At 44.5% G+C, this 10,937-nt stretch overlaps 1 protein-coding gene across 1 annotated transcript in view; it reads right to left on the minus strand.

The window, feature by feature from the left end:
• The window catches only part of LOC311223647 (uncharacterized protein), a gene marked incomplete at its 3' end in the record, with an annotated part of 51,966 nt that extends 41,704 nt beyond the window's left edge, over nucleotides 1–10,262 (minus strand). The window contains 5 exon segments of the mRNA XM_084308420.1: nucleotides 5,589–5,765; nucleotides 5,916–6,076; nucleotides 6,415–6,567; nucleotides 9,722–9,887; nucleotides 10,026–10,262. Of these exon segments, the coding sequence (XP_084164546.1) occupies nucleotides 5,589–5,765; nucleotides 5,916–6,076; nucleotides 6,415–6,567; nucleotides 9,722–9,887; nucleotides 10,026–10,217 (849 nt within the window). The 5' untranslated portion in view covers nucleotides 10,218–10,262.
• Between the last annotated feature and the right edge of the window lie 675 nt (nucleotides 10,263–10,937).

Here is a 10,937-nt window from a genome sequence, read left to right on the forward strand (position 1 = left end):
CACAACCGGGGATTTGCTACACTGCAACCGCGGTCTTTTGAAACCGGTGGCCAGGGTGGAGTTGTGCGGTTTTGCAGTTGCGTGTGGGCATAGCAACCGAGGTTATTCCCAGTGTTTACAGCAGAGCTGTCGCAATTATTCCCCATGTTCACGGCAGACCGCGGGGTAGAGAGATTAGAGCAGAGCCAACTACACCAGTGTTTACAGCAGAGCTGTCCCAAGTAGCGTTATATGAAAATGATTGTAACAAACTTTTGTTCAAAACGTATCGTCTGTGTTGAAGAGTGTTGTGATCGACTGATGTCTGTTGACGCTCAGAGTAAACATGTAGCTGCAGCTAAACTAAACTCATGTGTTGTCAAGTTATTGTTATAACTTATAAGGAACCCAGTCCAGACTGCATCCCCTTAACAATTGTTTGTATTGAGCCGTATTGTATTGTACCCATTCTGCAATCTGTTAAATAACGTTTACATCCATTTCATATCGGTAACGTTACTTCTTCTTCTTCAGTTAATTAATGGCAGATCGCGACCCAACAGGAAGTTTAGTGAGCGTTCAGTCTTTTCTGATTGGTTGAAATGGCCTTCATGTCTGAACAACATCGCCGCCTACTGCTTTGGCATTGTATTACATTGTACTAAATGTATCGGTTGCTGGGTTCCAGCTCTGCCCGTGAGTACGCAGTTATACACGGTTGTCCACCTGTGTTCACCGTGTGGACGGAGTTTTATTTTTTCAAACTTCGGTCATATTAAATCCAAACTCTCGTGTGGACAGGGCCTCAGTCTATGACGAGCTTTCACAGCCTTTGGGATCCTCAGCCTTCACCTAGAGGGGAGCAGGGTGAAGAGGCTGTGTCCGGAGTGGGAGGGGTCGGCCATGATCTTTCTTGCCCTCTTCAGTGCCCTGGAGTCGTGCAGGGACCTGAGGGAGGGCAGGGGACAGCCGATCACCCTCTTCGTGGAGCGAATCACCTGCTGCAGCTTGGCGAGATATTTTGCTGCTGCAGCGGGGAACCAGGAGATGATGGAGTGGGTGAGGATGGACTCAATGATGGCCGTGTAAAATTGGGCCATTATTACGTTATCATTGACAATCTACACTCTACAGGCTCGATGTCGAGTCAATGTAACATAATAAGGAGATGGTAGTCAAAGTAGTCATAAGAAATATTTAATGAAATAATTACCATGGATTGAAATGAAGAATAAACTAAAGTAACGATAGACAAGAACACATACTACACAGACGGGATCAGCACCAGACAAGGGTAAAGGCAGGATACTTATACATGAGGGCATGACGAGACAAGTCACACCTGGGTTAATTACAAATGGGTACAGCTGGAGGGAAAAACAATGAGGACTACTAAGCCACGACAGAGAACTGCAGCTAGACAAGACACATCACACCAGGAGCGCCTGATCAGGGCTGGGACCCCCTTTCACTGCCCCGCTCAATGCGCCGCTCATGCTGACACTGGTCAATCATCAGCGCAAGGGTAATGAGCTCCGGATAATTGCGGGGGTCTTGCTAAGACCCTGTCGGTACGTGCTCTGTAAGGCCACATCGTTCCACCCACTCCCCGCAGCCAACGTGCGAAACCCGACCGTATATTCCGCTACAGAGCGAGCCCCCTGTTGTAGGCTATGAAGACGAGCCGAGTCGAACATAAAACTAAACTCGGTAGTAAACGCAACATAGTCAGTGGCAAATGTGCTACCGTGGCCGTGGCCCATCTAAGGGCTCTCCCTGTTAAAAGAGCCACCACGAACCCCACTCTAGCACTGCCTAACCGAAACCTGCGAGTCTGGTTCTCAAACACGAGGTCACACTGTCGGAGAAAACCCTTACACTCCTCAAAATCACCATCATAACGTGGAGGTAGGTGGAAATGAGATTCCTATTGGCCTGCAGGCTCGGCGGCCTCTAAATCCCTCGGCGGGGCGCTGGGATCACGGGAGGACGGCGCTCTATCCAACCCTGCCAGCCTAGAGTTAAACACACGGTGCAACTGGGTGACCAGCTCCGTAACACTGGCGTCTAATTCCTCGATAGAGGTGGTCTTTCCCTTTGAACCTGCTGTATCGCCGGGGTCCATAGTGGCGAGTTTGTACTGTTATGGGAACAGAGGAACGGGACCCATATAAAGGCAACACAACAGTTTCAAAAGGGAAATTTGTATTTATTTATACAAGATACAAAACAAAACGGAACAACAACAAAAACGACTGTGGTGGTGTAGTGTGGGCAGGCAGAAGCCTGGGATATGAAGTGTGTAATTAATAAATGTGTCAGGAAGCTGGTGACTATGTGTGTCTGTATTAACAATGTAGATGGGGTCTTACCGTATTGTATATGTAGTGGGCTACGGTTGTCTAAACAATTCCATGGAAAATAGTCGAGAGTCCTGGGGGTCTTAACACGAGGGACAGGCGAGGGGGGGGGGGAAACACGGGGGGGTAAGCGAGCGGAAAAAACACGAGTGTGGGTGGTTCAGGAACGCCGTCCCCACACTAGACAAAAAAAGAGAGAGAGACGAGGGTTAGTTAACCAGCCAATAATTTCAAAAGCTACAGGAGAGAAAACTAGGGTTAGGTTACCAGCCGGTAAATACAATACGCGCATCAAACAAGACAAGGATTTAAACAACCAGCCAGTAAGTACAAAATGCAATTCAATTCAAAGGTAGACAGAATAGTCAAAAGGTAACAACGCAAACCTACTGTTCCTGGTAGAACAAACTTGCGTTGTCCTCAGGGCAGGTCAAACATTTATACTCCCCTCCGTCACTGGCAAGGAGACAGGAGCCTCTGATTGATGATTAGTTGCCGGTGTGGGCCGAGCGCTTGTAAGTGTGTGTCGGGACGGTGTGACAGCGCCATGCGACCTCCGAGGGGAGCTACCAGGCTGAGGCACCTGTTCAGATGCAGTCCTCACAACACAAAGAGTGTGGGACGAGGAAGTGAAACGCCATTTACCATGACACAAGTATCTACTCATCGTAAACACCCATGAACATTGTTATTTTAGAAAAACCAGACCAACCAACTAATAAAAAAACGTGTTGCAGGTTGTCAGGAATATTGTGTAATATTGAGTCTTTTTCTTCTTTCACTTGTCCTAATGGAATGACACTGTGGTTTTCCCATAGCTGCATGGCCAAGGACTGATGATCAAGGTTTTTCCTCCACCAGCTAGCTCATCTCTGTGGGACCAGGTGGGCTGGAACCAACAGAGGATTCTTCCTATTTTCACATGGAGATCAACAGACCTGTTGTTTTGGTTGTCTGCCCAGTGTGTTTATAGTCAGCTGTGTCAGTGTTGTACATTATTTATACCACCAGGGCAGCGGCATACATTTTTTATTAGTTGTCTTCCCTGTTTATTCATCCATGTTGGTCCATAGGGTGGAGGGGCACCTCCATAGGGAGGTATAGTGGTTACGTCATTGTTGTTTCTGGCCGGTCCACCTCGCTTGAAATTGCGATGTATTTCCAATGGACACATTTGTAAATCGTCTCGTTTCAAACAAATAAAGCATGAACATTGGCATGGTGTACCTTTCTGTGTGTATTAATCCTCAATCTATAGCTCAACATGAAACAATTAGCAATTAATCGTAAAATAATTACGTTGAATTTAATTTCAACCAAAAATGCTTAAACAATGATGTTAGTGATAGAGAAGGGAACTCATTTTGTGCAAAAATGGAAAGCTTGCCAATGTTCATGAGGCAGAATTATTACAATAGCCGATAATACATTTTCCCAATGATAAATCCCTAAGCGGGTGGACCGCACGGACGGTCCAAAGTGACGTCAGACTACACCTCCCTATTGACCGTAACAGTAGTACCCTGAACCCCATTCTAATCAGTCATCAAGCAGAGCTTTGTTTGTGCATGTCATTCTTTTGTTTAGCCTGTTGCTTGTAGTGAAACGGAGTGTAAAACCTGTGCACCTGTGTGGCAAAATAGTAGTAGACCAGTAGACAAAGAATCTTCCTTTGTGGATGGTATACTTTGCACCTGTGTGTTGTGTACAGATTCTGCCATTTGGCATCTGGAAACTGTGTGTATACGTTCTGCCATTTTGGCCCTGTTCATTTTGTGTATACTTTCCACCAATGTGTACGTGATGCCATTTTGGCACCTACATTCTCCATTTTGTACCCCAAATCCCATTTTTATTAAATACTTTTTTTTTTATATTAAAATAATAATAATTTATGTTGTGCTGTATTACTGTGTGGGAAACTACAAAACCTAGTCCAGGTTAAATGTACTTGATCTATGACAAATATGTTGGCTGGACCACCGCTAGTTTCACGTTACTCAGGTGAGTACAGACACTGTGCCTGCCCCAGGCCGGTGGTCTTGTGTGCAGATTCTGGTAAGCTAATGTCATTTTAACATGCACTTTCTTGCTGATATCATGTGGAATACCCCAATTCCACAATTGGATTACTGTATGGATGCTCTACACCCCAAGGCAGCAGCATCATTTTCCTTTCTTTTATTATTATTTTGCCCTTTCCCCAGGCTGTCTCCCCATCTTCGTTTACTTTTACATTTTGTCATTTAGCTGAAGCTTTTATCCAAAGCGACTTACAAGTTCTGTGCGACAAGTCAGCAGGAAGGGTACAACTCTTTCAGCTGAGTAACAATGTTCATCAAAGTGTTGAAACTTCAGTGTTGAGTGCATAGTAGTAGAGACCTATTAGTATATTAGGAAGAGTGCATGGTAGTAGAAGACAGTAAGATGGTTACAGACTAGTAGTGTTTAATTTTTTTTTTTTTTTTATCATTTCAGATATTGATTGAAGGTTTCAGCTGTCCTGACTGTGTTGGGAAGTTCGTTCCACCAAGGACAAGGACAGAGAATAGGCGGCTCCATTGACCGGAGGTAGGCGGGAGCCGTTCCCTTCACTGCGTGATATGCCAGGTCAAGGACCTTGAAGTGGATTTGTGTGGCGAATGGCAATGGAGAGCGAGTGCGGTAACATGTGGGGTAACATGCGCTGACTTTGGTAGGTTGGAGATGGGGCGGCTGCGTTCAGTCGAGGCGAGACATGACTGTTGATTGCACAAGGAGTTGAGTGGCTTCTTTTGTCAGGAAGGGGCAGATTCTTCTTGCTCAGGAGGTATCTGCATGTTCTGGTTGTTGTGGCGATGTGAGCGGAGAAGTTCAGCCGGTTGTCAAGGACTACAGCAAGGTTCTTGGTGGTCGGGGACAAGGCCACGGCTACATTCTCCACTGTGATGGAAAGGTCGGTCAGCAGGGAGTTCCTAGTGTGTTTTCCGTGTTCCCCCATGTCTGCTTGCCAGGTTCAAACCAATCAAACGGTGGTCCATTAGGGTGGCGGGGACACCTTGTGTGGCTGTAGCAGCAGTACTGTGCACCGAGTTGGTCATCAAGCAACTTAACTTCTTTTGTAATTTACCTTAATTCATTTTTAATTAATACGATTAATTGAAAGGGATATTAAGATGTAAAATCAATGGACTCTGTTCCCTACTGCATACAGCAACAGTGACTATACTGAAGGGTTCCATATGAAGTGTAGTGTAGTTGATCACATACCTTCTCCATTTCCACCAGGAAGACATCAATGTAGTCTTGTGGGTTGCCAGGGTCCAGGTCCTGCCTGTGCCTCTTCACCTCTTGGATGATGAAGTCCACCAGGTTCTTGTAATAGGTGAACATTGTGTTGTGTGGCCCTGGCATGTGCCTCATCACTCCAGGAAATGCCTCATACATCTACAGGATAAAAATGGTCTGTAAGGTTTCATTTCTACAGCAGTTCGTAGAGATGATTCCTATGAGAATCATCATAAGAAAACCTTTGAATGGACCTCCATTTTTCTTTTCAAAAGGAGACAGCTGAATTGAATGAATACTCTTTCTTACCAAACCCCACACTGTGCCCTCTATCTGAATGGCTTCAGATATGTACTTCAGCATGATCTGGAAGTTGTGGTCACTGTAGTCAAATCGCTTCCCAAACACTATCTGGCAGATGATGTTTGACACAGCGTTGTTGAGGAGGCGTGCTGGGTTGAAAGCTTCACCTGAAGAATGGACAATCATGGAAATTGATTCAAATAAAATACTTATCATTGACCAATCTAAAATGTATTCCAGAATCCAAGTCCCTGGTCTGCTGTCAGCCTGAGTAATATCTCATCCAAATTGGCCCTGTAGTTTGCAAGATTAGCTGCAGACAGACACAAACACACACATATTCAACCGATTACATGATCTCCCCAGGCTTCCGCCAGGTAGAGATAAAGGTATAGAGATTTGACATGAACAACGGCCTGGGAATACCCCATGGGGAAGGTCTAAAAAGGTCTATTGTCACTGTTACTTCATCTGCACCACCTTCTGAATTCATTCTTTCTCCTACCTTTCTCCTTCTCCATCTCCTCTTGTAGATAACAACTCTCTTCACAGATGCTCTGCTCCATGGATCTCTTACCCAGACCAAAGTTACGTAGGGTAGAGATGGCAAAACGCCGCTGTTTCTTCCACATTTGCCCATTGCTCATGAACAGACCAGCTATGGACAAAAACGTAAAGTACACATATGATATAAGACTTAGGGAAACATATGTGGGGGGGAAATTTTTGGCCTTTTGTCAACACAGTTTGGAACCTGGAGGAAGCGATATAAGGAAACGAATTGCCAATAAATGTGAAGTTATCTTTGAACCTGTTGTCAAGTGTCTTCAATATACCCCCCCCCCCCTCACTAATGGAACTGGTGTTGCAGAGTCACGTTAGTTAGTTAGTTAGTTAGTTAGTTAGTTAGTTAGTTAGTTAGTTAGTTAGTTAGTTAGTTAGTTAGTTAGTTAGACACTGTAGTTTAGCGTTAGCTGAACGGCTAACTGCCGTTAGCCAGTTGATCAATTCTATTCATGTCTCCTCCTCGACTTCCACTGTTTGTTGTTGATAACTGTGACGCGGCTCTTGCCTTCTGTAGTAGCGAAGCAATAGTATCTGCTGTGTGCAGTCACAGTGCATTGCTGACAGAAGTGGATGAGAGGAAATTATATGAATGCATCGGTTTTGACCGATGCAAAGACGCTACAACAAGATGCGTCGCGAGTTCAGCCTGAATTGTAGCCGATGCGGACTTATTCCACCGGTGCACTCGCATCGTGAACGTTTATGCCGGCGCACCGATGCAAATCGAGGAATCGTCACATACTACAACACACCTGGCGCCCGCATTGCAAACACATCACCCGCCCCAGAGAGGCCGTCAGCCCCCACACAGCCGAGCACCTCTCAAGCAACGTGTCCAACTGCAGAGCCGGAGGTAATGTCGGCGGAGATTGCTCAGAAGCTCCAATGGAGGTCAGAATGATCATCATCTTCTAGACACTCCTTTGGCGCACTAAGCTACCTAGCATGTCCTATATGCTCTGTAAATAACTATGTACAGATACCGAGATGTCACACCATGTTACCTGTTACCTGTTTATTGCACAATGTTGTTTTATTGGATTCTATTATATGTTGTACCACTGTATTGCACATCGTTGCGGGCAAGACCACCCGCATTTCATTGTATACTTGTATGCCGTGACAAATAAAACTCTTGACTTGACTTGACTTGACATTATCGCTGTATTTCCTCGAAAAATAGTGAGAGAGAAAACAAAGATATAATGTCAACGCAGCTCCTTCTCTTCAAAGTAGCTCCTTTCCAACTATTTTACACTAAACTCAAGTGGTGTATACAGACACTCGCCGTGGTGAAAATAAGGAAGGAGCTGTTAGTATGGCCACACCCCTGCTTATGTAGAGGAGCGGATGGGGGTGTGGCCAGACGGATGGGTGTATATAGGTGCATGTGGAGAATTTATTCAGTATATAGACTGATATGAGGGTATAGTCCAGTAGAGCGCAGAGCGTAAGCTATGACGTAACATAACAGACATGTTCATCCAGCACCAGGGCCGGACTGGGGAAATAATTCATACCGGGAGATATAGCGCGAAATATAGCCCCAATCAGGCCACTTTTTAAGCGGGGGGTCTGGGGGTCCCCCACCAGGACATTTTTTGTTACAAAGACTTAATTTCCTGCATTCTGGTGAATTTTAGTGCATGTGAATCACAAACTAATGAGCCAACAATTGCTTAGTACAATGTACTGTTATGGACCTCAAATAAAACTGTTGTGGCACTAGCAATGCTACTCTCTCCACCTTCAAAAAGAAAAAAGCAAGAGCACAACATATTTTTCTATTTACTATTATAATACAGTTAACCACTCTCTCCTGTAAGGGCCTTTCTTTTTCTTTGTTTTATCCCTCTCTCCTCCACCCTTTCTCTTTCTTCCACTGTCCATCTTGACATCAACGTTAATTGACTTTCGCTCTACTGTATCTCTCCCGAGTCCCTCACTACCTGGCTCACTGCCTGGCTGTTATTCTGCATCTGAGTGCCGTCTGCCATTCCATTCGCCGCCTCCGCTGTCAATCAGTTGTATCGCCTGGTCCCGCCTCCACCAATCACAAGCGGCAGCACGGCTCCATTGTGTGTGTGTCCGCGTGAGGGAGAGAGTCTGATAGTTCTCCAACTCTGGCGCATCTAACTATCGCGCAGCGCCGCCGCCACAACTAGAAACAATGGTCTGGCAAAAAAAAAATAATAATAATAATAATAATTTTTTTTTTTTTTTTTTAATCTGTGCAGGCCAGGCCACCGGGAAAACTCCCGGTGCTCCCGATGGCCAGTCCGGGCCTGTCCAGCACTGCAGCAGCTCATAACAGACATGTTCATCCAGCACTGCAGCAGCTCATAACAGACAGGCTGGAGTAGAAAGTAAACTTACCTCTCAAGGGCACAGCTATGCCCATACACATTAATATGGTATGCAAGGAGTTGTATGTTCTTTAATTACACAGAAAACACAAGGTTAGGTATGTGCTGTTCTCCCGTTCTAAACACAGAGTAACAACATGGATTGGGCTGTATTATGACTTGTACACTGTTCACCTGTATTACTCTGTAAATGCAGAGTAACAACAGGGGACAGGCTGGATTATGACGTTTACAATGTTCTCCTGTTCTTACTTTTGTAAATTCAAAGTACTTAAATTTGTCTGCTGCACCTACATTTATGTATTGATTCATAGGAGGAAGTTACACTGTAAGTTCAGGGTAATACTGTACAACACGGGCTGTATTATAAAGTGTTACAGAAGGTTTTAAGCCATGTACCACAACACATAAAGAAATGTTTTAACCATCCACAATAGAATACAACAGTCCAATGCTTCAATCTTCTCTCAGACCAACGTGATATTTTGGAACTAGCTATCTAGCCCCTGTGCGTAGTAATACACTGGGTTCCTCATGAAGCAATAGTTGCAAGATATCATGTTTATGTTATGTTATTATGTTTTGTGAATGTTTATGTTGATGTAAATCAAGATACAAAAGGACTGTTGTCTGTTGTGAAAGGTTAAGACCTTTGTTTGCATGTTGTTGTGTGGCAAACTCCTTTGTTGCTGGATCCCTGTGTGCTGCCTGTCTGGCTGGCTGTCTGGCTCTCTTCGAACACAGTCAGAACTCTGACCATGGGACTCGGTAAGTCAGCTGATGTGCATTGTTTACTCTACTGACAAGTATTTCATACAGTACCTCTTATGTAAAACAATCCAAACTATGGATTGAGAAAATAAAATGAGACGGGTTCACCTGTGGTTCCTGAATAAACTCTGTCAGCAATTGAGCTGTAGGGCCGGTCCACAAAGTTCTCTGCCTGTGTCACTATGGCTTCCTTCACCATCTTGTATCCAGACACAAAGACCATCTTATCACTGCCCAGACGCACACTGAACACATTCCCATAGACGTTGGCTAGCTGTGGACATTACACCAAAGAAGAACAAACATTTTAGTCCTTTCTGCCTTCTGGTTTCCACACATCAGTGTGATACTTCGATGACTTAGAACGTAGCCTTGTGGTTTATTATCTTATCCAGGTCAATCTGCTGCTTACCTTAGTGAAATAAATGTGAGTCTGTTTGGAGTCAACACTGAACATGCTCCCCACCAGGGGGAGCGCCAGTGGTCCTGGGGGATAGTTTGCTGGGTTCTTGTACTTGAGGAAATCAGCTATCAGGAGAAAAGCAGTCATAAACAGCAGGATTCCCTTGATGTCGAGCTCCAACAAAAAGTTATAAAGCCACATGGTGGAGCAGAATCAGACTAATGGATGAAAAGACAGTGTTTTCTTCTCTCACTCCAACAGTTACACTTGTGGTGTGATATTCGATAGCCTACACTCAACATACTGTACACAAAAAACGTTACACAACAGAAAAGGGAGGGGCTTAGGGACAAAGGCCAACCTATCAACTAACTGATAAAAAAAAGGTACTTGGAGTGAATCCATTTGGCCACACCTGCTTACTCTTATATAAAAGACAGATCTTTGTCATATGACAAATATATTACAACAATATCCAAACATTCCAATGGTCATCATTCTTTTTAAACATCAACAGCATGTTCAGCACAACTCATAAGCAACACCATTCTCAACATCATTACATGATTACATTTCTCCTGAGCTGTGGTTCAGTGAGTCTCTAACCAACCCAGCTCTACTATTATCTAGAAGATAAAGTACACTTTCCCTTAATTGGTGAATCATGTGGTGTGATGTGTACAGGGGTTGGATGTTAATAAATGTCAGGGTACATTAGTCCATGGGCCAGAGGCCAACATGTCACTTGTCGGTGCCACTCAGGGTGAATAAACTTGCATATCATTTTTTCAAAGATCTATGTCTGTAGATGATATTTTTGTATGATAGCCCTTCCTGAGTTATATACTGATGATCCTCCTCTACCAGCATGACCAACCTCTCTATATACTGCTGATCCTCCTCTACCATGCCAGTATGACC

This window comes from Notolepis coatsorum (assembly GCF_963971535.1).
Source record: "Notolepis coatsorum genome assembly, chromosome: 2".
Lineage (NCBI taxonomy): Eukaryota > Metazoa > Chordata > Actinopteri > Aulopiformes > Paralepididae > Notolepis > Notolepis coatsorum.